Source organism: Triticum aestivum, chromosome 7D (genome assembly GCF_018294505.1).
Source record: "Triticum aestivum cultivar Chinese Spring chromosome 7D, IWGSC CS RefSeq v2.1, whole genome shotgun sequence".
Lineage (NCBI taxonomy): Eukaryota > Viridiplantae > Streptophyta > Magnoliopsida > Poales > Poaceae > Triticum > Triticum aestivum.
This window is the reverse complement of record NC_057814.1, coordinates 606,018,624-606,046,293: the sequence shown is the minus strand read 5'-3', so window position 1 is coordinate 606,046,293 and position 27,670 is coordinate 606,018,624. Positions and strand designations below refer to the sequence as shown.

Sequence of the window (27,670 nt, the reverse complement as noted above, 5' to 3'; positions counted from 1 at the left end):
ATTCATATAACCCATTTCTGTATGTAAGGACCTAACATGAGTTGTACCTTGTGTAGAAAATTTTTTGGTTAGGACCTCCTCACCTTTTGATTTTCGATGCAATACGTTCAAAACATCTAAAAAGTCATGTGATCAGGACTGATTAAACACACATTTCTAATTTGTTTCAAGTTTTACTCATAATTTTCATTCCCCATTGTTTCAGACTCTCCATGTGAAATTTGAAGTTTAGTATGCCACTCCTATTTTGTTAATACTTTGGTTATATTTTTTATTTTAATAAAAGTGTCGCAAATGCACTTTAATTTATATAATTATGCTTTTCTTGAGTTAAATGAACAACTTATAAAATTGTCTAATCCACGCTTTTTATTTGTCTATGTTATTACTCTTTAGGAGTGAGGCACAGTAAGTTCACACACCTTGTGTTTACTTTCTTTCAAGTTATTCGGAATTTTGGTACACGTTTCTGTTTTTAGGGTGTATTCCGGAAAAAACATTGGTTCTCTTATACTACCTCCGTCCTAGTTTATTAGTCTCCTTTGTAATTTGTGCCAAATTTTGACTAAATATTTAACTTAAAAAATGTTAATGCATGTCAACAAAAATTATATCGCTGGATTCGTTTTTGAACATTGTTTTCAATGATATAATTTTTAATAACATGCATAAACTATTTATTAATTAAATTTATGATCAAAGTTTGGCACAAATTACAATGGAGACCAATAAACCAGGACGGAGGTAGTATTTGCCTGTCACAGGCATTTGATTTGAATTAAGGACGCGTCTAGCGGGCGGCTGGGTGCCCGCTAGCGCTCATGGGCGGCCAGCTTTTTTGAAACCTTCTGTCCTCTTTGTCCCGATTAGGAAACTTGTAGCATGTTGTTAATTAATCACCTTATATTGATTTTTTTTCTCACGTGATGAATGACTACATGCCGTTGTATTAATATTCCTCGTGTTTGTCTCTTGTGCATTAATTTTTTGTTTTCAAAATTATAAAAGACATATCTTCTAAACCGCATGTCGAAATTTAGATCCGTTTTCACCATTGAAACCCTCGCGACGTGCTCTTCAAAAGTAGATCCCGCATGGGGATGTTTCGACGAACTAGTCTTCCTGCCAACTAAACATCAATGTGTGTGCAACTAGACTACATTGCCGCGCCAACTGAGCATATGTGTGTGCCAATAGTCCTGCCAACTAATATCAATGTGTGTGTAACTAGACTATATTGCCGCGCCAACTGAGCATATGTGTGTGCAACTAGTGTCCTGCCAACTAAACATCAATATGTGTGCAATTAGACTACATTGCCGCGTCAACTGAGCATATGTGTGTGCAACTAGTGTCCTGCCAACTAAATATCAATGTGTGTGCAACTAGACTAAATTACAAGCCAACTGAGCATATGTGTGTGCAACTAGTCTTCCTGCCAACTAAACATCAATGTGTGTGCAACTAGACTACATTACAGGAGGAGGTTGCATATCGACTTTCGTCGAGACAATAGACTAGTTGTACATCAAAGTTGTCGTGGTTGCTAGGTTGCAACCTCATACGAAGGTGCAGCTCCAAACATTAGTTTCGAAAAAAAGTTGCACGATTTAGTACTAAAGTTGCACAATACAGTACTAAAGTTGTACAATATATCACCAAAGTTGGCATCATAAAAAATTTGTTGAAACATATTCATATGGGATCTAGTTTTAAAGATCTCGTCACGACGAACCCAATGGTGAAGACGGATCTGAATTCCGGCACGTGGTTTAAAAGATATGACTTTTTAAAAATTGAAGAACTGAAATAAATACACGTGAATCTGCTTTGTTGTTCATCGGATATAATAAGTCTGACTGCATTTAGTGATCAATCACATGCACTAGCAGACAAATTCTACACATGCATGTGTGTGGCAGAGCGGGCCGCTCGTTCTCTCTGTTTAGTGCGCGTGCACTTTGGAGGTTTTAGGTTGAATTAATTACGTATTACAAATACACCCTTCAATTCCACTCCACATGCGTCGGCTGAATTAGAACCTACAATTTGATTCTGTCTCCCCCTCAATTTTTATTTTTATTTTATTCTGTCTCAAGATATGCACTGGACTTGGACCCAGCACGAACCAAGACTTTGAGTTGACGTGATCTCGGAAAGAATGAGTACGCAGCAGGTGACTGAACCAATATCCAAATTTGGCTTGATCTCTTCCCACCATGCATGTACGCAGCCGGCCACTCCTAATAGCTAGCAGAGAATGGGCAAGTCGATGGGGAAATAACACAGACCAGGTCACCTTGGTTGATTGGATCGTCACTCCTGATTATAATTAACTAGTATGTATACAGTCCATAGACTTCATCCACAGGACATACTTAACTAGTTCAATATGTGCACAAGTATGTGAGTACTATGCATGACATACCACATGACAGATGTGGTAATCAATCCACCTCCGTTCCATAATATAAGGTGCATTGGTTTCCGTGCAAGTGAACCATTTGAAAGTTTGACCAAGACTATAGAATAAAATATCAACATCCACAATATCTAATAGATAAAATATAAAACTACTTTTCACGATGGATTAAATCATATAAATTTGGTATTTTGGATCTTGATATATTTTTCTAAAAACTTGGTCAAACATGCACACGTTTGATTTAAAAAAAACAAATACACCTTATATAAAGGAACGGAGGGAGTATTTCAGAGAGAAATAGTCCACGCATCACATATCTTGTTTTAGACATCTCTATTGGACCAGTGCTGAATTCTTTTGGAATATCCCGGTTTCATATGGCAGCAAGACCACATCAAAAAGGAACGAAGAATGTTTTCAACATGCTGGAAAAAATGAACATGAAGAAACAGAAAGGTTCATGAATGTCGACTCTGGACTAAAGTCAACCGTGACCAACACTAATTAAAACAGCCGCGTCAGCAAGAAAGATGCCGATCTCTTCCGGCACAAACCACACGTACACACACGTTTGCTCGCACGTGTGAAATCGAGGAGAGCTGCAAAGCCTGTGATTAGTATATACTGTATTATCAAGGTCGTTGTTAGGATCCTTTTTGGTTAGCCAGCAAGTTAATGTGATCCATGCATGGGCATGGGATCCATGCATCGAATCTCCAGGTAGCCACGTTTATCCTACACGTTTAGCACGTGTTGTAGCACATCTGCATAAAGCATGCACGAGACGACGCACCTGGAAAATGCAACAATTGATCGAGCTCACCGACCAGAAGATAAGATTCGATCAGCATTGGCAAGATAGACAACAGATGATCGGTTACGTGGAACAGATCTCTCCTGCAATTAATTAGTTGTAGCCGCCCTAGTGGCTAGCCCCAACCTGCGCAAGGAAGGGTTCTCATGAGACTACAATTGTTTACCGTGCAAACAAGTGATTCGATCATATGCCTCTCCAATTATTTGTTGTTGTTGTTTTTTTGTAATCGTAACCAGCGAATGTTCGCTGAAACAGTGGCAGTTGTGAACTTTCTTTATTGGCAAGTTTAGGTGTCACGAGGATGGCAAGTTTATTTCGCGAGGACAACAATTTTCTAGCGAAAACAGAATTGCATCGGAGCTGCCATACTCGCTGACACGATTTCCATGCCATGCACGCTGACTAAATTTGGATGGGTTGGTTTTACCACAAGAAACCTACTCCTTTGACCTGCGCTCAGTTCACATCATGTGTGGTAGTTGATTTGCCAAACTTGCAACTCCAACACCTAATCTCCGAGGGGCATCAACGGACCTGTTCAAACCACGTGCCACATGGCACGTCCGTTTGGAGCACGGTGTCACGTGGCATGAAGAGGGAAAACCAACGACACGCTATTGTGAAATGTCGAATAAACAATTTTACCTAATGTAGCTAAGGATATTGTACAAACATACATGTTTGATTTTCTAAGTCATGTCCACGGTGTGAATATTGCAGTTATGTTTTATCTGGTTAAGTTTCAAATTTTAATGAACATATACGTGTATTCATCCTCTGCGCGGAAGATTTTTACATGATAATATAAAGTATGGGGTATAAGTTAAAAAATGTAAACTAAATCATGCACGTATAGGATGCATATAAGCATGCGCGCGTTAAAAATTGAAATGGTATATGACCCATACAAAAAGTAACAAAGTGGCCAAGGAATAGTTAGGTCATAATCATGTTTAAGTTTCAAAGTTGACATGAACATATTTTATTTATCCTCTATGTGCAAGATTTTTTTAAAATATTTTTCACAACTTAAAATGTTTTATTATTGAGAAATCCCTGTAGTTGAGATGGTCCCAAGTTCATCTGCAAATCCCCCCTCCCCCCAGAAAAGATTGGTTAGCCCTCAGAAAGGCTTTAGCTACTCAACTTGAGAGGGGGCTGAGCGGTTGAGCCCACCATTAAGGTATAGTTCAGCTACAATACTTTATCTGTTACAGAGGAATGGTTTCGGGCGTCCGAAGCTATACATCGATCAGGGCCTCGAAGGACCCTTGGACTCCGCGTGGCCTTTCTTTTTGGCCAATCACCTCGAATTAGCTACTCAACTCGAGAGGGGGTTGAGGCACTCTTAGGGGACAATGTCGATTGAGCTTTACAAAGAGTTTCATTTTTCTATGCAGTAGTAGTATCTAGGTTATCTTGAACGCGGCCTCTCAAAATGCTTACAACCATCCGAACCAAGCTGTTCGGATGCATTTTGCCATCAAACACAGTCCCGCGTCGATCTACCAATGTGTCAAGCTGTTTGTTTTCCCACAAACCGGAAGCAAACGGTGGGAGAGGCCTTTGCGGGGTCCGGACCGCCGCCACGTAGAACTCTGACACCCCCGGCCCACTCAAATCCTCCTCCGGTCCAATTTTCTTACACTCAACCCCACCACCCCCTTGCTTTCATTCGCACCCTCCTCGTCCACCGCCACCGCTATACCTCTCTGGCCGCTGCCCAGGCATCCTCAGACGTCCGCAGCCCCACCCACGCGCATGTCCGCCTTCGACTACGCCACCATCCACCCAGCCTTTGCAGCGAGGTACCCTCCTCCCCCCCCCCCCCCCAGCCGGTGTTGTCCATGACAGACACCTGCCCGATAGGTGTTCGGTCAAATGTCATTGAGTTTTCTTTGCTGAACTTCTTGCAGTTTTCTAGAGTAAGCACCATGGCGTGGTACTCGGTGATCAAGAAAGCGTGGTTGACAAGCTCTATGGCGGGTGGCACGTTAATTTCATTCCGAGCCAAAGCCAGCCTTTCTTTTCTTTATTTTCCAATTGAGAGTCACTCACGCAACGTAGTGAAAAGTAAGTCATGTACTCCCCCTTTGTGAAGTTAGTACAAAGTTGGGCCATCTATTTTGGAACGGAGGAATGTTAGTATAAAATTGGGTCATCTATTTTGAAACGGGGGAATACGTACGTACCCATGGTGGTTTCCTAGCTCGCGTTAGTCCGAAACAAAGGTAATCAGTTAATTCAGCATGGATCCACTCGCTCAATTATGAAATGGAGTGGATCGACTAATTAAGAGAAGCACGTGATGGTAAAAAGTATGCGTCTAGTCAAACAAACCCACTCGAGTAGTACTATGGCTGAGTCCCAAAAGTATGCCCCTAGGCTGGAGTACCGAAGAATCTCGTGCGAGATCCTCGCATGACTTATTTGGGATGCGGATATAGAAACTGGGTGAAGCAAATATAGTGCGCGCCGAGGACAGGAACGTAGGAGAAAGAAACGGCACAAAGCACGCACGCATTTCCTACTACGTGATGCCGGCTAGCTGTAGAAATTGCCATTCCGACCTTTGCATGCCGGACCGGACCCATCAAGACGAAAGTGACGGTCAAGACGCCGTACGCAGCAAGGAGCGGGCCGGAGCTGGATCATGGATGGCTGCCGAGGCATCCAGGCGTGCCTTCCCACGGCTGCCGGTGTTGAACCTCCAGGCAGATTCATGTATCCACCCATGACGCACGAGCACGAGATACACATGTTAATTAAGCCCCCGCATGCCCTGCACCTTTCCCGGCCGGGCGCCATATGTGTACTCCATTTCTGAGCACGTGAAACTTGTGATTCTCATGACACGCCGCTAGCTCTTCACGCACATGCTGCTAGGAGAGCAACTACTAGTATAGTTTCCGTACAACTTAACTATGTCATAATCGATCTATGCTAGCTGACCTGTTTGTAGCCTTTGGATTAATTGATCGAATGTTGTCATGATGCATGCCAAGTCTCTCCGTAGCAGTATACTTTTCTCCGCAACAATGCCGCGAGAATTCAGAATTGTTCCCGCAAAAAAAAGAAAAAGAATTCAGAATTGTAGTAGTACAATTCAACCGATCGATGGGACGATGAGACGACCAGAATGTAACGGGCGAAACAGGTAAAGAGCATTTGAAGCTTGCTTTGACTTTTCTTAACGTTGGTTGGTTAGCGAGCTAGGCACCTTGAGTTCCTGAACGGTGGACTTTTTCGTTCTGACTTTTTCATAGTATATATGTACGTACTCTGTGGGTCAGTTTCAACTTTCAACGGTACGCACGCTGCTACTGGTAGCGAGCTGGCGACCCCTTGAGAGCTAGCAGGAGTACGCAATAGCTTCTTCCACTGGTCAACGCGAGGACCTGATCGAGTGGAAGATGGAAACAGCTTTCTGACGGGTTTGGCGCGCGAATGCAGGTCAAGCTAAGCTATTTTGGGAAGTCAACGGCGTTGACCTAACGCAACTGAAATCGCAAACATCCCATTGTTCGAGTCTAGGAAGAAATTGAGCCTTCTCACGCATGTGGCCTCTGCGCCGTCGGATTAGCTGTCCAAACGAGTCTTGGCCGTCGGATTTTTTGATGGAGCGATCATGGCCGTCGGATCAACTCTGATGTGACTCGCAATGAATAGTGCTTCTCAATTCTTACTTCCGAATTTATGCCTTATCTGGCTGACAGGTGGGGTGGGGTCTTTTGTCCGTGGGCCCGCTACTGTCATTGCCTTTGCGTGTGGGTGTGGTCTGTGCTGCTGTACACAGATGCGGGGGCCGTGCCACCGCGCAGTAAATTTCGGAGGCCGACAAGGGCACTTTTGATATTTCACGCCAGGGTGCTTGCATGGCCTCCCGTGGATGGCCTGGGCCGCGCATAAGGAGAAGAGAGCGCCCGATTGGGTGAAACCCTAGCCGCTATCACTGTCGCGCCCCTCCCCCTTCGCTCTTGCGCCGCCACCCCCACTCACCCCGTCTCCCTCTCACCGCCACTCCCGCCCACCCCGTCTCCCTTGCCCCGCCACCCCCACTCACCCCGTCTCCCTCTCACGGCCACTCCCGCCCACCCTGTCCCCCTCGCCCCGCCACCCCCACTCACCCCGCCACCCCCACTCACCCCGTCTCCCTCTCACGGCCACTCCCGCCCACCCTGTCCCCCTCGCCCCGCCACCCCCACTCACCCCGTCTCCCTCTCACCGCCACTCCCGCCCACCCCGTCTCCCTCGCCCCGCCACCCCCACTCACCCCGTCTCCCTCTCACCGCCACTCCCGCCCACCCCGTCTCCCTCGCCCCGCCACCCCCACTCACCCCGTCTCCCTCTCACCGCCACTCCCGCCCACCCTGTCCCCCTCGCCCCGCCACCCCCACTCACCCCGTCTCCCTCTCACCGCCACTCCCGCCCACCCCGTCTCCCTCGCCCCGCCACCCCCGCCTCCTCCCTTGGACTGGGCGCTTAGCGATTCCTCGGCCGACAGCCAGCTCTGCACAAGCTCTTCCGCCTCCCTAGTTGAGAGAGAGAAAGAGGTTGAGTGGTAGACCACGTCCCGGGCGACGGTTCTGGTCAGCCGCGGCGGTTGTGAGGCACATCCTTCGCCGGAGATCGAGAAGGCCACTTTCATGTCGACAGAGATAAGAAAGGGAGAGACCAGTGGTCTTCTCTCATGCCCCTTTCATGTCGGCCCGCCGGTTCCATCGACCAGCAGACTACCCCATGTCACCCCTCATCTCGAGCCCCGCCCCTCCCCTAATGCAACCGAAATCGCAAACGCGAAAGGCAGTAGGAGATGCAATGTCTGCCTGCACGCGGAACATGTCATGGGAGACATGGGATGCAGGGGCAAGAGCCGATGGGATCGGTTGCGGTCCCTCAGCTGGCGGGGGTGGCGGAGTGGGCCTTGGTCGTTGCCGAAGGTGGTGGTGTGGAGGTAGGCGTAGGCTCCATTTCTCACGTTCTGGTGGCCGGCCGGCGACTTGTCCCGGACCTTGACCCGTGCCATCGATGTAGTAGTAGAGTACGTTCTTTTGCCAACCTTTCCTCGGCCAGATTCATGCATGCAATGCAACTGATAAACGAGTCATTTGCTCGTGGTGGTCTCTTTGCTAGCTACTCCTCACGTGATTTGAGAAAAAAAATAGGACGGTTCCTTTGTCCGAGCAAGCTAGATTATTAGAATGACAAGAATGAGACCTTACGATCAAGCACATGCCGACGTAAAAGTATTCGATGGCATTTCGCAGCCACTGTCTATTCTCACAGCAAGCCAACATAACGTACGGAACTGCCGGTCACCGTTCAGTCTGACTCGTCGATGGCTCTATCGACACTTGTTGATGATTACCTAGATTGTTCTGCTTATGGTCATTTAGCTATGGAGATTAAATATAGCCCTTATGGTGATGGGGAGTTTGTTCCACAGCAATTACATCATGATCAGACCAGAGTAGCTGATTGTTTTGCATGGTATGGCCACAATTGTGTGGTTACACATAGGCTCCCATGTATAGAGGAACTCTTGCCTCTTGTCTGTAACTCTATAATTCTGCAATAAAACTCCTTTTTTTCTCATGGCTCGTTGTCGAGTTTGGGAACCTATTTTTTTTCTTATTTTTTCCTTTTTTTTCCATTTTTTCCTTTCACTTTAATTTTTTTATTTTGTGATCGGTTTCAAATTTGTGAACATTTGTTAAATAGTGAAATATTTTGGAAATCGTGAACATGTTTCAAATTCAGGAACATCTTTTTGAGATCGTGAACGTTTTTTACAAATACGCCAGTATTTTCAAATTTCTGAAAAAGTGAAACTCAAAAAGTTTTTTTTTGAATGGTTGGACTTTTCAAAAAATCTGGGAAGAATTTTTGACATTTGTAAATATTTTTTGACTTTTTCTCACATGTTTTAATATTTTTATGTTTTCGCAAATGTTTTCTCAAATTGTGAATTTTTTTAATATGTGAGCATTTTTTTACAAAGTCTTCAACATTTTTTGAATTCACGGACATTTTTTTGAAACTCATGAACACTGTTTTGAAATGCGTGAACAATTTTTAAATAGATGTTTTTTTAAAAAAATCATGATTTTTTGAATCCATGAACATTTTAGCAGAATTCACACTTTTAGAAATTTTAGAATCTTTTCGTAATCCTAAACTGTTTTAAAGAAGAATAAAACAAAAAAATAAAAACGAAAAGAAAAAAATAGGGCACTTCCAGCCCGGCAAATGGGCCGCCCAAAGTGGCGCGTCGGGAAAGGGAGGGTGCGCGTTGGCTCGTTCGCCAGGTCACACGGCGCAAAAAAGGAGCTCCCTACCGGCGGGAACGCATAGGAGGTGACCCCGGCCGGCCAGGGTAATCAACATTGTTACACAACGACTAAATTATTCTCTTCTTTTTTGCGGATAAACGGCAAAATTATTCTGTTTGTCTTGCTCTCTGCTTGAGCACGCAGATATATTATCATGGAGTTCTTTTTTCTCTACTTATTATTATTCCCTTTTCTGCGTCCGATTCGGAAAAAGGTGACGTATACGTGTTGGTAGCCGTTGGAGATTTCTTCTGAATTAAGCGGTCTGACGGGAGAATATTTCGACCAAGATAGGTAAAAGCATTTGAAGCTTTGTTGGGCCCTTTTATAATTATCTACTAGTACAGTACTACGCACCTAGAGTTGCCTTGACGGTTGACTTTTCAGGGCTGACTTGGCTACGGCCGGCCGCTAATCCATTTTGAGTGGCCAGTGATTGCAAGCAGGTTGTATCTCATATTCATCAAGGATCTGGAGGTACTTATGGTGGAGTTATTAAAGGGTTGATAGAAACATCGAGAGTGTTTTCTACTCGTAATTTCATTATCGAACCTAGGGCTTCACATTTTGAAGCACACAAGCTAGCTAGATACGGTGTCAACCTTCCTGTAGGGAGGCACCTGTGGTTGGGTGTGCCGCATGATCCGGCAATCATTCCTGTAAACATTACCGACATGGAAGTGGCCGGCGCACTCCACTCCGCTCCGAGTTACGGGTCAGAGCACAAGAGCACGGAAGTGGCCGGCGCACTCTGCCCTGTCGATGGACGTGTTGCGCACATGCGTGACGGCGGTGCGGCGATGGAGGAGCGCCATGCCCTGACTTCACCCCTGACGTGGTACCGCACCCGTCCTGTCCAGCACCCAGCGCGCGCGCACGTGCATCACAGCTACTTACCAATTTCCTCCTGGTCGCGGTTTGTTCAATCGCGGTCGAACAAGGGGCTGCCTGGGCCAAGTCAGACTCCATCTCCCCGCGACTGGAACGGATGCAGTGACGGTGGCGTGGACTCGTCGATGGATCTCATCCGGCGCGAGGCAAGGCGACGCGAACGTGGAATAGCCGCCGGGCACATGCACCACCCTCGCGTCCGACCCGGTCGTCGTCGAGTGGGTCTTGGCCCTTGATCGCAGCTAGCCTTGTTCTTGTGGTGGAGCGGAGTGGAGTCGGTAGAGGATCCACTTGAGTTTCTACGACCAATCCAGCTCCGCGCGTCATGCAATGCAACGTACAGTAAAAAAAAGTCAAAACATGGCGGTTTCCAGGCCTAGTCCTAGCGTGAGTCCATAACATGCCGGCTCAAAGTGGACGCTGTCTCTCACCAGAACCGGCATTGAAGCGGCACGCCGACCAAGAGCATCACCTAGTCTCAGTGCATGTTCCGATGCTAGAGACGCTTGTCCGGATGAGGCTAGATGACTGTGTACCGCATTCAAACCTGCGTCTGCCTGCCAGCATTAAACAGGCTTGACGGTGTCCTGGCTAAAGGGCCTCTCACCACGTCAAATTCCTAAGTTGAGAACCCATTTCGTGGAAGGACATCTGTGCTTTTCTTTTTCGGGAAGCACATCTGTGTTTCTCATGAAAGCATGTGTTATGCTTTTTTCCTTTTGGGGAGGCACAATTGTGTTATTCTTTTTTCAGAAAATAAAACAATGCTTTTCCGTTTTTGGGGAGCACAATTTCACTTCTTATGGAAGCACATGATGTGCTCGTCCTTGCATCGCAAAAAAACACTGCTTAAAAAAAATCCGCAAACCCATGGAAACAATCAATAACCAAAAAAGCAAAAAAAAAACCCAAAACCTAAATAAAAGCACGAAATGCATGTAGAGAAAAGGAAAAAAAAAACTAAAATCACAGGGGTACGCCAACGCATGACACGTGTCGGCTACTGGGCGCACCACTTGGCGCATTCCCAGGCAAAAAACATAACCCATGCGGGAGCCCTCTACGGGATACCCCTTTATTAGTTGCCCCCTCAATTCGGACGTTCCTTCAAAGCCAGGCCCATAGATACTTCAAGGTCCGTGCGGGTCAAAAATCTGATGCAACTCAAGCAACCAAATGTACCAAAATTCTATCTAGTGGTCCTGGCTGGGCCTAATAGTTGCCACTTCCATTTGCCTGCACCCTTATCCCCCTTTCCCCTACCCTACTCCCATTCAAGACCTCCTAAGTAGCACCTGTTGTGCTAGCAACTCTTGCTAGCACTCAAACGCACGTGCTATGGGTCGGCACAGCTATCAATGGTCGCTGCCAAGTGCCAGCTCGCTGGCCTATTTTTTCCTAAAAAAAGAAAACAACAGTTGTCGGTATGACCGGTTGACTTTCTGTAAAAGTTAAAAAATTGAGAAAAAGTTAATGAATTTGTTAATTTTTTTGCAATTTTAAAATATGTTCATGAATAAAAACTCGTGAAATTTTGGGAAAAAGTTCATGAGTTTGAAAATAAGTTCTAAATTTGGAAAAAAACTCATGAAATTTTAAGAGAAGTTTACAAATTATAGAAAATGTTTATGAATTTGGTAAAATAATCAAAGACTGGGAAAAGATCCTAATTTCAAAAAAGTGCACAAAAATATAAAGTTCATGAATATGGGAAAAAAGTTCATGTAATTTTTCAAAAGGTTACGAATTTTTTTCACAGATTTTAAAAGAAGTTCAAAAAAAATGGAAAACAAGTTCATGAAATTTTTGAAAAAGGTTAGTACATTTGATAAAAAACAAAAAATAAAAATAAGCAGGAAAGCAATACAGGAAAACAGGAAAAGAAACACAAAAAATGAGAAGCAAACAAAACCGTGTTAATTAAACAGTTGAAAAGGAAGAAAGTGAGCTCCCGACCAAATCGCACGCTATGCCACATGGACCGGCCTTTTTAAGGAAGGAAACGATCTGCGCCTGTTTGCGTGAGTTGGGCTCACATTCTCCCTCGGCCCTCTTAATAATCGCTGGAGTCTGGACCGATCTCTTCTCCCCAAACTTTGCTTCCCCCGTCGGCGACGAACCCTAGCTAGCTACTCTCTCTCTCAAAAAAAAAAAAAAAACTCGAATCAGTCCGGGTGCGAGAGGCCACCGGCGGCATGGCTGCGTGCGGCGGCGGAGGAGAGCGCTCTAAAGTCGGATCGGATCGACCTGACCGAATCCCGCCGCCGCGCCCGTCTAGCTCGCCGTGGCCGATGACCGCGTCGGCCGGGGCCGCGTCCCTGCCCAAACGGCGGCGATGATGGAGGGAGCCGCCGGCGCCGGCCAGGATCCCGACCGGCGGACGCGCCGGGTCGCCGCTCCTCGGGGCCAGCCCCTCCCGCCGCGCCGGATCGCGCATCGGCTTGGAGGCCCCTCGGGGCTGCCGCCGGTGCGGGAGGCGTCCGCGTCCGCGCGGGATGGGGAGCGGGGACCGAGCGACGGGGCTCGTGATGCGTTCCGGTCGAGGGATTGGTCGGCCCGGCGCGGGATCTGAGCCGCCGCCGATGGATTTCTCGCAGCTTGGCTGCCTGTTGCTTTGGATCCTGTACGATCCCCATCTCTCTCCGAGACTGACCCCACACTCACTCGCTCACTCTGTGTGCGCGCGCGTGCGCGCAGTTCACACCCGTGACCCCAAACCCTAAGCCGAATCAGGCGAGCTCTCGTTGCCGGATCGCTGGCCAATCGTCCCGTTGGCCGCCACGTCAGTTCCGCACCGCGGTGGTGCTGCCAGCCACCGCCGTTCCATTGCCTTGGATTCGGGTGTGGCGTGGGCTGGGAACCGTACGGTGTTTGTCTGACGCGTCATCCGCGCCGGGAGGTTTGGTCGGTCGACTCCAGGTATGAGCAGCTCCTGAGCTTGATGGCTGGATGTGTGCACGCATGTAATGGGTTTCATGGTCATTGCTTGGTGTGCAGAGGCAATCTCCTTTTTGGACCAAAAAGAGGGGCGATGACGAGGACGACGATGATGATGACTCTGGCTGAAATAATCATGTCTTGAGCAATCAAGACAGCCTTAGCTTGTGGGACTAAACAGAGCTGAGAAAGTCGGTGTCAGCGTTGGAGTTCCCCTTAGAGCCCACCCTTGCCTCTGTTGCAGCCTGCTCAATTTGTCGCCGATGTTGGATGATCTGTGCCTTGGACGGTCGTTCTGATGAGTGATAACCAGCTTACACTGCGATGGGTAGGTTATGAGCAAGAGATGTGGGTGTTGGGTTTGAAGATGAATGACAAAGCTGAGCCCTCTTTTGCTACGCTACATACACTGAATTTTCACTGTTCAGTTGCATTTTGTTTTGGATTCGGTATGGATCCTCCTCTCTCTCTCTCTCTCTCTCTCTCTCTCTCTCTATGTCTATATATGTATATTAGTATATATATCCTACAACAAATCAGTCAAGCTGTCATTGCCTACTCGCTGACCCATGGTCTGGGTGGACTGACACTATGGTGCCGCCAGCCACCACCGTTCCATTGCCTTGGATTCGGTTGTGGCGTGGGCTGGGAACCATACAGTGTTGTCTGATGCAGCGTCCGAGCCCGAGGTTTGGTTGGTTGATGCCAGGCATGAGCAGCTCCTGAGAGCATGGTTAATAATAGAGCCAACTTCTGGAATGCATGTATGTATGGATACTATGGTCATGATGCCGTTGAAGTCACTGTTTTGACCTTTTTGGAAAGGTTCAACACAAAATGAACCATGTCGGAAACTTTAGCACAATCTAACCCCTTCTATCCATCCATCCATCGATCCATCTATCTATCTATCTATTTGGGGCGATGATGATAAAACATGTCTGACATAAACTTGTCTTCGATTATTCGAGGAGCTGTGGGCTTCAAAAACCTACTCTCCCCTCTTTTGGCACCTTATCATTCTCACCGAATATTGACCGGCTCTCTCTTGGATGGTCATTCTGCTGAGTGATAACCAGAGGAGCTCGACCTCTGTGGTGGGGGTTGATCTGGTGAAAGAAGATGGAGCTAGGTTGTATGATATATCAAAGGCGAATCTGAGCCCTCTCAAATCTCAATGCAACTAATACTGTGCCCTCTACACATCTATTATCCCTATTGCCTTTTTATGTTTTAAATTGATGAATTGTCGTGGTTGTGGCATTGGGCCATCTCATTAGGAGCAACTACGCACAAATCACCTCTCGTGGTGTTCGGTTTGCCTTCCCATGATTTTGTTGTCCATTGAGGGAACCAGCTTGGTGCATCCGGGCTTTTTATTTTCTGTTATTATTTTTCCTTGAATGGCTGTGATAATAATGCTGCCCTTGGGTATTTTTTGAAATTATCTTATTTGGTACTGTATCAGTTTGGTTGTTTCAATTGCCATTTGACTTTCGATAATTTCATTTTGCTAGTATTCTCTTTATCTAGTTTGGTGCATCTTTGTTGTCCATTGAGGGAACCAGTTTGGTGCATCCGGGCTTTTTATTTTCTGTTATTATTTTTCCTTGAATGGCTGTGATAATAATGCTGCCTTGGGTATTTTTTGAAATTATCTTATTTGGTACTGTATCAGTTTGGTTGTTTCAATTGCCATTTGACTTTCGATAATTTCATTTTGCTACTGTTCTCTTTATCTAGTTATCAGTTTGTACTTTTGGGCACTCCTCATTTATTTACTGGTTTTCATCTTAAGGGTCATATAGGGCAAGTTCAGATGTCAAGATTATTGTTTCCTTCATGTCATGTTCATGAATGGCTGTGATGATATTGCTTCCCTGTTAGTGCTTCTATCTAACACCTGAATTGATTCAGTTGGTTCTAAACTAGGAGTCCTTGTGTCACAACAAGTAACCGGTTTAGCGGCTAACAATTACCATTAAACATTGGAATTAAAAATCCACTTAACAGTGTGGAGAGAGATTACATGGAATTAAGGACTACTTTGTTTGAATAAATAAAAAAATTGTGTTGTGAAGGGCCTAGAAAGAGGAAGAGGATTTCACATCTTTTCATCAAACTATGCTATTATTTGCAACTGTATGTCCTTTGTTATGCATGTTCTGTTTCTTGTCTCAGCATTCCCATTTAGTCGTAACCGCATTTTATTTTGTGGAAGGTCTTACATTCACGTATTTGCTGCACTGCGGCACCACAAGCATCAGCAATTGTAATAATTACATTTGATCTATTAATTTATTAATTATATTTTTTAATTCCGAATCTACAATTCTATTTCTCGTTTACATTATGTTCAATGTAATCTGCAGCACTAACCCTGTTGATGGCTTTCTTCTGGTTCAAAAAAGAAAGTTCATGTTCTCCTATTTTTATTTTGGCTTGGAGTGACTCGTTTTATCTGAAGTGAACAAATGGCAATTGCTTCTTTCATTGCCAGTAATACGGCCATCAGTGCACTATTCCATATTAACTTTTGAACACAGCATATTTGTTTATGTTGTGTGTTGTTGATAATTATTCTTTTTCTGAATGGCTATGATGATTTCCGCCCCTTGGTGTCTTTCAACATATCCTGAGATAGAGACACTTTCACGTCTCTAGGTTGGTTCCATTCAACTTTGCCCAGTTAGACAGTTAGTCATTAAACTAGGAGGCCTTGCTCTACAGCAAGTTACCAGTTGTGGCTATTTGTTGCTGAGTGGAGAGAGGTTTTATTCCTTATGTTACTACCTGAAGCATTGTCCAACTAAGGTGATTCATGGTCAGGTAAATCTGAGCCATTCATTCAAGATAATAATAGTATTCTCGACTTACATTGTAGTTAACAACATGCCATTTTATTTCTATAAAGAGTGCAAATCATGAACTACGTAGATAGGCTTCAAGTATCCACCATGTATGCTGTATATGACAATATAAAAGTCAATTAAAAAAATGTAACCTATCAACGACGTCGACATGTACAATTCAAAAAATATAACTTATCAACGCCATCAACATGTATGGCTGGCTAATGTGGCACGATTGCATTTTGCAACTTATAATTGACATGCATAGGTCCTTAGGTGGCATGGTTGCATGCTTAGAAAAACTAGATCGTGGATTGGATGTAAATAAATGTAACTTATCATTTGTGATTGACATCCATACGTGCTGATGTGGCGTGGCTGCATGTTATTAAAAATTAGCTAGTGGGTTGTAGCTATTTAAAAGTAGAGGATTCCTCATGTATTTGTTATGGTACGTGAGTCTGACACTTCACACTTGTACTTCTGCCTGAGTATAGTAATTTTAGCATTGGGTACTTCTGAAATATACTCCAGAAAACAGCTTGGTTTCCTGAACAGCCTTTTTAAAAGTATATCTTATTGGCAATCGTTAATGGTCATGATCCCATGGTGAAAATTAAGTCGTTTATACTCTACACTCTGGGCCTGTAGCTTGCAAAGTGAACCTGCCTATCTATGGCTCTGGTTCTTTCTGTCTGTGGACCTTCTGGCCTTCTGGGAAGGTGAGAGGATGTGAAATCTTTTTATTTTGAACCAATTTAAAGCAGTTTTTTAATGCTACTGTTAACACCCCCACCCCCTCTTGTACCATCCAATTATTACTTTTCCTTGTGTTGATATTGGTATAATAGTCCTCCTTAACTACCATTATCGATGCTTGCCATCATTGTCCTTATAAAACTTCCCAGCCATCATCCCTAGCCCTGGTGGTGGCCTTGGAGCTTCGGTTCATGGGGCCACCCCTCCTGTTCAGGCCCACTGCACTAATGCATTGGCTTGGAGGCCCTCCTCGGGCAGTTGCCGCAGCTGAAACAGCAGGGGCTGGCGGTTTTGGGTTGGGCATCGTGGAAGATTGGGACCCTGTGTGGCCTCTCATGCCTGGGAAGTCGGGTGTCCACGGTGAGGCCTCCTTTGGTTTACAGGAATTTTGTAGGAACTATATAGGATAGGATTCCTAGGGGAAAACTCATATGGCTCCTATTCCTATGATATTCCTATCCTATGAACCAAAGGAGGCCTGAGATCTGAGCTGCCGCGATGGATTTTTCATGATACAGTTCCACTTTTTGGCTTGAATCGGTATGCATGCAATTACACCCTAATCTGCTGCCTTAATTCTGAATCCCTCTGCCTGAGCTCTCATTGAATACATGGAGGGAATACATATAGTGTAAAAAACGCTCTTATATTATGGAACGGAGGGAGTGTGTATCACATGATTGTCCTTTTTTCGCCAATGTTTTTAGCTATTGGCAGTTCTGTTCATGTGGTTAACGAGAAGCTGTTGTTTTGCTTGTCTTGTCCTGCCAGATGCTTTTTCAAAGACAAAGTTATGATCAGCAATATCTGTGTTTTCTTAGAACTGAAGCTCATACTGCGTTAGTTTTATTTTGGTCAGAGCAGCATTTATTTTGCTGGTCATTAGTCTCTTTTTAAGCTGCTGCTGCCAACTTGCCACATTTTGATTCATTACCGAGGAACTGATTCCTCGCAGGTTGTTTAAAATGAGTGTCCAGTCAACTGCATTCGTTTGTTTAAAAAGGTCTTATATTTTGTCTAATCATGATTGAAGGTGCTCTTGGAGCTTTTGCTTGGGTCACCTGGGATCTGTATGCCATTGTCCCTGCATTCGTTATGTTAGCCATTGTCCCCCTTCTCTATATGCCAGAACAATGAGTAGGTTTCAATATCTTATGGGTTTCAGCTCTAGCCTATCCCAAGTTGTTTGGGACTGAAAGGCTTTGTTGTGTTGTACTATCTGAAGCATTTTCCAACTTCGGTGATTCATGGTGGGGTAAATCTGAGCCATTCAAGCAATACACCAAAATTTTCCTTGATTTTGTGAACTATTCCTTGTGCGCCATGTGTTTGTTATGATACCTGTGTTTTATACTTCTTTTGTCTGATTATTATAGTAATTGGATCAGTGAGTATTCCAAAAAACAGCTTGATTTTCATTTTCCTGAACAGCTTTTGTGTGTTTTTCTCATGTCAAAAATTAAGTCGTATGTACTCTTCTGTACATTGTGGGCCTGTAGCTTGAAAAGTGAACCTGGCGTTACCTATGGCTCTGGTTCTTTTTGTGGACCTTCTCAGAAGGTAAGATGGCGTGAAATCTTTTCATTGAACCAATTTAAAAGCAGTTCTTATTGTTGCTATTGTTAATCTTTTTGTTCCTATTTTCGTATCCATTATCAATTTTTCTTGTATTGACATTTGATATTGTTGTCCTTGTTAACTTTAACCATCGACGCTTGCCACTCCAAGCCCCAACAATTAGGAAGGGTGCTGGCGTTTTGTGGTGGGAACCGTTACCCTGTGCATCCATCTATCTGGCTGGCTGGCTAGCTTGTGCGATGGTGATCAACTGACATAAACCTGTCTCCGATTATTCAAGGAGCCGAGGGTATAGACAATGCGCTCTCCCCTCCTTTGGGATCTTTTCTTTCTCACTAAATATTGATGGCTCCTTGATGATTTATTCCTGTTGCCTTTTTATGTTTAGTGTGATATAAGTTGCCGTGGTTTGGCATTGGCCCATCTCATTAAAAACAGCTACACACAGATCACTTCATGTGGTGTTCAGTTTGCCTTCTCACCTTCTCACGATTTTGTGGTCCATGGAGGGTGCCAGTTCGGTGCATTCGGGCCTTTGCTCAAGCTCGTCTCACTCTGGTGGTCCATGGTCCTAGTACTGGTAGTGGTTGAATGTTTTCACGCCCTTTTCATGCGGTTAAATGTGTGAAACATGATCTGTAGCAAACGTTTCCCGTTTCTGTGTTCCAAACATGCCCTCTTTTCCTGGCTGTATGTGCATGTCCTCCTTTACTAGACCATTAAATTTTTACTGGTTCATTTGGGAGCGATGTACATTCAAGTCGGCATTATCAATATTTTTTCTACTGTTTTGGCACGGCACAGCAGCTGCTAACTGGCCTTTTTAATGCTTTTAGAAGCCAATACGTGGAAAACAACCATATTGTCATACGCCAGCATGTACCTCTTATGATCTCATGTTGCAAAAGTACCATTACTACCCTCAGCCCCACAATATAAAACCGTTTTTCAAGCTAACATAGCTTGAAAAATGATCTTATATTGTGGAACGGAGGGAGTACCTTCTATAAATAGGCCAACTCTGCTCCTCCTGCCCAACGGAGATACTTCTGAATGAAAATGACCTTTAACATTTCGAAATTTGAACTGTTCTTTTTCTTGTCTTCTCTTCGTTCTTTTCTGTTCTTCCTTTGTCTTGAATGGCCGTGATAATTCTTATTAGTTACAGTTTGTACTTTTGGGTACTCTTTACTTGTTTACTTTTTTTTGAGACTTGACATTTTACTTCTTTACTGATTTCAACTTCAGTGTTCTTCCTTTGCCCGGCGGCGCAACCTGGCGTCGGCGCGCGGGAGCTGCTAGGGAGGGGAAGGGGAGCCAAAGGGAAACTGTTAGATCGAGCGAGCCATTCCAAGTGGCAAGCGAGCAGCTATTATGGGAACTAGGCACCGCCTTTAGGTTCAGTCAGGACTTACAAACACAAATCCCAACCCGGAATTATTATTAGAGAAGTGTCACTCACAGCACTGAACATCACAAACATTTCAAACATCACGTATACGATTTACAATTCGGCGTTTAGACTCTGCTTCTCTTTCTTTCATTTTCTTGGCAGGTCTATGTAATGCTTGATGTACTCTGTCAATGAGCTGAATGAAATTGGCACCTGTTGGTGCCTTCTCTTGTTAAAAAAAAAGTACTTATCCACGATGTCCAAACCACACATTTCCTTCACGAGCGTCATCGGTGCAGGGACGTTGAGCTGGAACGTGAGCTGCAAGCTTCCAAACTCCTTCCTTGCTGCTCGGATGGCTTCTCTCACCGCGCAATGGACTGATGATGCGAGGACCAAGGCAGGTTCCCCACAAGCTGACAGAGGCAAAAGCGGTTTGTTTACCTTAACTGATGATATTTTTCATTTGGCAAACAAGCGAAATATATTCATGTTGCCTTAGGGAAGGAGATCATGATCCTACCTTTCGACGAGAGCACACGGTTCTTGTGGAATCCGGTGTTGAGCACCTCGGCATTGAACTGCTTCGGGATGGTGTCGACACTCGGGATCTTGTAGACCCATGTGCTGTCACTCACAACCAGTCCATCAACGTTTGTTTCGTGTTCTTCGTTTATGAAGAAACCAATTCCTTGTATAAAGGAGCCTTCAATCTGTAAGATGATGGTAGAGATCAGATATGAATATATGATGCCATCGTGTACTATAATGAAGAGCAACTCTGATCAGTGCTGCAATATAATATCCATGTTCACTGCAGAATGATAAAAGAAGAACATAACTCAGTGGAAAATATCTCAAACCTGGCACAAGTCCACTGCAGGGTTCAAACTCTTTCCACAGTCATACACAATGTCGCTTCGTAGTGAAGTAATAGTTCCTGTAAGAAGATCAATCTCTACCTGGATTTTTAGTAATAAAAAATTAAAAGGAAATCAGAGAAGTATCACAATATCATCCATATGTAGAACATCCAGTCATGATTGAAGTAAGCTAGTGCGATTGACATTTAGCAGACTTTTTGTACCTCACTTACACCAGCCCCATAGTTGAGATAGGTACTGGATTCTTGGCCAGGTACCCAGTATGCACTCGAGGATAAATTAACATTATCCTTAACGGCCTATTTGGGAACAATAAATCATCCGACGACCAAGTGTTAGCACATTTAAATATAACAATTTCCACACATAAATATTTTACTTCCATGTAGCATAAAAAATAACCTGAGCAATCAAAGCATCCCATGAAACACCACCACCCGATTGCTGCTTGAGCTTCTCCATGACTGGCTTTAATCTGCCAACCAGCAGGTTGCAGGCCTCAAGAGTTGCTGCACAACTAGATTCAGACGAAGTGCTACCGGCAGTGAGCCCACCTTGGATCAAGTTCAGCGTGTCAGCCTGAAGAACACGCATCCTATCAAGAAGGAATTCACATCCATCAGGCCACAACTGTCCCAAAGCGAAAACCGTCATCTGCTGTACTTTGGTCCACAGTCCTTGCCCAATCAACACCTCCAACCTCGACCACGATGGAACCATCATTGAGCACGGACACTCTTCCAGGAGCTGGCCTGGGTGCCACCTTCAAGATGAGGGGCACACAAGAGATACCCCTCTTGCGCCACTTGTTGCAGTTGTTAAACTGCTTGATGGATTCAGCTCAATGCCGGTAGCTTGACGTCGTGAGCAACTTATCGAAGATAGAATGCAATGTGTACGTAGAAGCTTCACCTGCGCTTTCTGGATAGAACATCACAAGACTGTCATAGGTGTGGAAATTCCTTTGCCTGACACTATTAGCATCGAGTGACAACGCCGTAGCGACATGCTCGATTATGGCTTCAGCGACAAATGAGCCTTGCGTGTCTCCAGGAGCACGCATTGCTGACTTGGATGTGTTGTTTGTCTTACAGACCTTGATGTCAAACGAGAGAGCACCCCAGTTGTATTTCTTCAGGCCTGACATAATATACTCTGGCATTAGGGGGCTCATGTCTGGAGAAATCCCAGCGTTGATCAGTATGTCAAGGTGCAAGGCTGTGATTCTTCCATCGGACTTGAAACCAACGGAGTAGTATGCTTTTATGGGGTGCCGACCCCCGATCATGATCATGTCAGTACTGCGATTTAGATACATCCGCACCGGACGACCTAACTTGAAGGCACAAAGGGCAGCTGCTGTTGCTACCTATAAAAGCATATATTTTTGGATCACTGAGTAGCAACAGTGAAGTGGTCAATGTTTTGGTTTTCATGGAGGCTAAATGAATGGTAAAATGAAGCTCAAATGGACAAACTTATGCTAGAAGATATCATTAGAACTCTAATCTCCCGTAAAAAATAGCAATTATTCATATAAAAGTAGTTGTTAGATTCTTTCAGTTGTACACACGGGCTTTGAATTTGTTTTGCCACTCTGTTGGACTACTGTTCCAAATAGTTTGACTCTTACTTACAGTGTGTGATCTGAATGACTTCCCACCAAAGCCTCCTCCAACCCTTCTTGTAATGACAAGCACATTGCTGAATGGAATGCCGAGACACCTCGCTATGACACTCTGCACAGCCTCAGGGTATTGTGTTGAACTGTAGACCACCATAGTGTTATCTTCATCTGGAATCGCTAGTGCTGTTTGTGTTTCCATGTAGAAGTGGTACTGAGAGGCAAGTTTCACCTGCAATCATTGAAGTTATACATATTAATGCATGCCACGTAGTATTCCCATGGGTCCCGTGAACTCGTATTTTATTATGGAAAGAAATAATTACGTAACTTATTATGTAACTGTGACATAGTTGCATCACAACAACCTAAACTTGCATACAGGTGCTAAGTTAGTGTCCAAATTTAAATGGTAACTATCATAAATGATTCAAGAATCAGCTAACTATAAACACCATATTACACATTTAAGCTAATTAAATTATAGTGACTATAAAGTTATATGCAATAAAAAGAGGTGTCCACAAGGTCAGTATCATCAATTTTGAAAGGTCTAAATATGCTTATGCTTTCTCAAATTTGATGCTATCTTTCTGTATTAATATAACACAGTAGTATGTATGCTTGAGTTGAGCATAGTGACCATCGAAAATCAAATTTAAACTTTCGCGTTGTTAAGTATAGAAACTTCCATTCACTTTTGAGTAATGCAGGTGAGATGTGTCAGTATGAAAAGGTCCGAGGGCGTGTAGAATTAAGAACAACTCAGAACGCGCCGACCCAAATAGAAGCACAATTTGTTCGCTTTTTGTCTGTTTGAGTCGGCTGGCCGCTCGCTATCCGCCTGTGTCCGACCGGTGCGCCTAGCCGACCGACACAATTTTCGTCCGCTACAAAGCACATTGGACTAAAAAAGGCCAACGACCAGAATTCATGCCAGTGATTCGAGTATGGATGTGCCATTAAATCCGAGCAACAAGATCGACGCATTCGCCGACTCTCAAAGAGATGCCATTCTTATCCGTGAGGAACGTCAATATATATGACTTAACTCTAGATCCAAATTTATGAGTTTTACGCTTTGGATCTTATAAGAAGGTCCAAACAGGCCATTGGAGGAGTGTTAAACTCACCCTGTGCTGTGCTATACTTTTGAGTGTGAGAGGATCGTCTGAGCAAGCGCCTCCTTCTCTGTCACCTCCGATCGGTTGAGATCTTATATTTCGAAGTAACCCGCAACAGGATCAACGGGTCTTCGGGTTTAAAACTCGCCGTGAAAAGTTCGTGCACAATCTTGCTTTACTGCGATGGGGATCGTGGGCGCTTAACGCGTCAGTTACCACGGCGCAGAGCCGACGTACTTTTCCCGCAAAACGGAGACAAACTAGGGCGCTTTGCTTACGTCCATACCGCTGCCATGCCTTCTCCTAAACGCCCTGGCCCACAAAAAAATCCCACCCACCTCTCCCATACTTTCCATCGAACGCCCACGCCGCTTGTTGAGCCGCATTCACGCCGCTTGCCTGTGATTTGACCGGACGGGAGGGCGGTGCATACGGACGCGACCTCTCGGGTGTCGCCACTTTAATGCGGACAACGCATCCCGAGAAACCAACTCTGGCTGCTATGCCACATTGAAGCGGACTGACCGCCCATTTGCCTGGTCTGGCCGCGACTATTTAAGTTGTGCCCCGGCGACGCACAGAGCCGCACCCTCTCCCCGAGCACCGTCCTCCTCCCCCTTTCCCTCCCTAACACCTTGCAGAGCCCTTCCTCCTCCCCGAGCCCCACGCCGACGCCGAAGCCTTGGTTCTCCGTGCCGGCAGGCGGCGTTGGTGGATGTTCCTCTTCAGGCGGATTGTAGCGCCGCCGCCCTTGCTCTCCGGGACCATTTGCATCCACGATGGTGGGTTCCTCTGGGAAGGAGGACATAGTCATTGGCCCCGTCTCCCTTCGGAGACGGCTTCGACGGACGAAAAATTTACCAGATGGAGATCATGACAGAGAGTTCGCTCCGCCAGAACGGTGCCACCATTGCTGGCGCACGTGAAGGAGGAGCCACCATCTCCGCTGTGCTTCCACGTGAAGCGGGAGCCGGCATCCCCACTCCGGCAGGTGAAAGACGAGCCGGCATCCTCGCTGCGCTACCATGACCTCCACATCAACGACCGCGTGAAGAAGGAGCAGGCGTCCCCTCAGTGCCTCTCCTGCGTGAAGGACGAGCCGGCATCAACCCCGCCGCACACTCGCTACGCGCAGATTAACGGCCCCTCTCGCCACCATGATGACACCGCCACCTGATAAAGGAGGAGCTGCCACTGCAATCGCGAAGGCTCGTGGCCACATCCTCCACTACCTTGGAGGAGGCGGTTATGGCGGTGCCTCTGGCTCTTTGGCCGTGCTATCCGAGGAAGAGCATACGGCGAGGCAGCAGGCGAGGTACGACCGACACAATGTTGGTCGTCGCTCCGCTTTCGCCAAGACGGACGTGGCGCCAAAATGGGTCCGTAGCGAACCTGACCTCGCGGGCCCGTGGGCGCTCGACCGCTCCGTCATCACCTTGGAGACAGCTACTAGGCGCCGCCGCCGCCTTGATGGCGAGCTCGCCAAGATCGGTGAGGAGTGATCGCTTAGGGGCTGCTCCACCAACTCCGGTAGGGGCAAGGCTGCCGCCAGGGCTGCGCCGGCACCGTAGGAAGTGGCCAAGGCGGCCCTCCGCACCGCGGAACATGAGGCGGAGCGGCTCCTCCGCGAGTGGCAGGCAGCCGCCAGACAAGGTTGCCGCGGCCCTCCGGCATCCTTGTGCCGCTGGAGGGACGACGACACGGACGACGCCGGTGGCGAGGTAGGCCAGGGAAACCACGATTACGAGGTGGTCGTCCGATATAGGGTTTAGTTTTTTATAGTTTTTAGTAAAACGGTTGAAAAATCGTCCGCTCATGTAAATTATATCCGAACTTGAATGAAATCTGCCTGGTTTGCATGAATTTCATCCGGTTAGTTCAAACAATTGATGAAATGTATGCGGGCAACGTTAGATGGCGGCCTCGGGCGACATTGTCTGCAGACAGATGCCAGAGCAAATTGTCGGGTCAGCGCTGGAGATGCCCGTAGAGTGTCGTCCTTGAGTACTTCATCAATCTCAAGATGATATGCCCGCTCAATTTTTTAGATGTGCTCATAGGGGTAGGGTGTGCATGTGTATTCATAAAGGTGAGTGTAAGCGCGTAATATGAGTGCCTGTGTCCGTAATATGTTAAAAAAGAGGTACGCTGGGGAGTTGGGATCGGCAGCATGACTAGACGATGCTTTAGGCTATTCATAGTGAGGAGTAATTTAGCCTAGTAACATGCACATGTTACTACTCTATATTACTACCTTCATAGTGAAGAGTAACATAAGTGTGATAACATATAGATCTTCATTTATTGCTTTGTAGACTCATTTTGCATTGGGAAGCGCTATGTAATGGCAACATATTACTCTATTTGCCTATCTCTTCATTAATTACCTGACACATCATCTTCTTTGCTTATGTGGCATGTATGTTACTACCTATGTTACTCCCACTATGAGACTAGTTACAATGGGTAGTAACTTAGACTAGTAACATGCATACTAGTCTATGTTACTACCTCAATAGTGGGGAGTAATATATGTGATGCCATGCAACACTTTATTTATTAAGTTGTAGACTCATCTTGTCTTGATATGTGTGATGTTACAGTAACTAGCTATGTTACCACATGCTCCTTTTTTCTTTATTAATTACTCGTCAGATCATCAATTTTGCCTAGAGATGTGTGATGTTACCATCTATGTTACTCCCACTATGGGTAGTTTGACCAGCCTTACTGTATACAATAGGGGAGACCTGGATTATAACGGGTGTCCCTCTGGCCCCGTGGAGTTTGAAAAAGTGAGAATTCGAAACATTTTCTTCTTATCCATTCAATAATGATGCGGACCACAATTATTTCTGGCGACTTCCCAGGCAGGACTATAGTAGTGAGGAAATAATGTGTGATCAAAGTCTCATCAATCATACTTACCATATAAGAAAAGTCTCGATCCTAATAGATGAGTAGATCGACCAGATCTTCACATGGACCGACCGATACTACAAACAAACAGTGGTACACACTATCCTTATTTAGAGACCGTCCATCTTAGCTCGCAACTGCTAACAACGTACGTACACGGATTGAGAAACTTGCCTCGCGTGTGTGTCCTATTGGAGACCTCGGGTTGCAATATGGTATTTATTAGGCTAGCCATAGTGGGAGTAACTTAGGTAGTAACATAACACATCCCAAGAAAAATTTGCCTATGTCCCATGTAGTTAATGGGAAAGATGCTTGTGGTAACATAATATGTTACTGTAAGAGCATCTCTGAAAGAACATGTAGGGCCCCCATGTTTGGTTTTGGTAATTGACGACAATCTCTATGGACTAATGGTTGCCTTGAGTTATATTTGAAGGTTTTGTCCATAGGCTTTTCTTGGAGTACATGTGTTGGTTTCAAGGAGAGTTTGTGTTGACCAAGGTGCTATTAAGGAATTATCCAAAGATTGGTCATGTGAGAGTTGAGCTTATTGCAAGCATGTCTTGAAGAATAAGATTGTGTGATCATTCATGTTTACCTTCAAGACATCATTCAAATGAAGAGAGTTGGAAAGATTCTAGGTTGATCAAGACTAAGTCAAGAGTGAATCAAGTTGATCAACTCACAAAGCGTAGAAGATGTACCGAGAGGGATCAAGTGATCCCATGGTATGGTAAGCATTGTCCATTGTGCTTTGTGTACTAACCCATGGTCTATGTGAGAGTTCTATGTGGGGTTAGGTACATGTTCATGGGCTTGCGTCAAGAGGAAGATATCACTCAACCCATGGAGAGGATGACATCAAGTGGTGATCGTCATCAAGATTGCCGTGTGCAAGTTCAAGTGGAGCATCAAGAAGACATCAAGTGCTTGAAGCTTGCCGTCCATTGTGGTGATAGTGGACTTGTGAAGATGTGCCGAAGAGTGGCTCACCCATAGTGGACTATGGGGGAGTAATCATCTAGTCTTCATCGAGCCAACGCAATCAAGAAAGGTGGTCCAACTTGAGGGAGTCAAGATCGTCATCATCTAGCTCAAGTGGACCATGTGCAAGGCAAAGGTTTGCCCTTGA

The 27,670-nt window shown here is 45.3% G+C and overlaps 1 protein-coding gene and 1 long non-coding RNA gene across 2 annotated transcripts; one reads left to right on the top strand and one right to left on the bottom strand.

Annotated features, from left to right (window-relative positions):
- The first annotated feature begins 12,548 nt into the window (after positions 1-12,548).
- Positions 12,549-20,737, top strand: LOC123164472 (uncharacterized). The gene is made up of 3 exons (XR_006482445.1): positions 12,549-13,384; positions 13,463-18,880; positions 19,840-20,737. It is a non-coding gene; the product is annotated as an uncharacterized lncRNA (long non-coding RNA).
- LOC123164471 (putative aldehyde oxidase-like protein) lies at positions 20,132-21,522 on the bottom strand. The gene is made up of 5 exons (XM_044581982.1): positions 21,271-21,522; positions 21,072-21,167; positions 20,848-20,946; positions 20,508-20,697; positions 20,132-20,400 (listed from the first exon to the last, which is right to left on the bottom strand). Exons 1-5 carry the CDS (start codon positions 21,520-21,522, stop codon positions 20,132-20,134), a joined length of 906 nt encoding a protein of 301 aa, XP_044437917.1.
- Between the last annotated feature and the right edge of the window lie 6,148 nt (positions 21,523-27,670).

Excerpts from the sequence above, each read along its gene's own strand:
- LOC123164471 (XM_044581982.1), bottom strand. The coding sequence starts at position 21,522 with ATGACGGTTTTCGCTTTGGGACAGTTGTGGCCTGATGGATGTGAATTC. Across the intron at positions 20,947-21,071 it reads ATGGGGCTGGTGTAAGTGAG|GTAGAGATTGATCTTCTTAC; the intron begins GTACAAAAAGTC and ends CTAAAAATCCAG. Across the intron at positions 20,698-20,847 it reads CTGCAGTGGACTTGTGCCAG|ATTGAAGGCTCCTTTATACA; the intron begins GTTTGAGATATT and ends ATCATCTTACAG.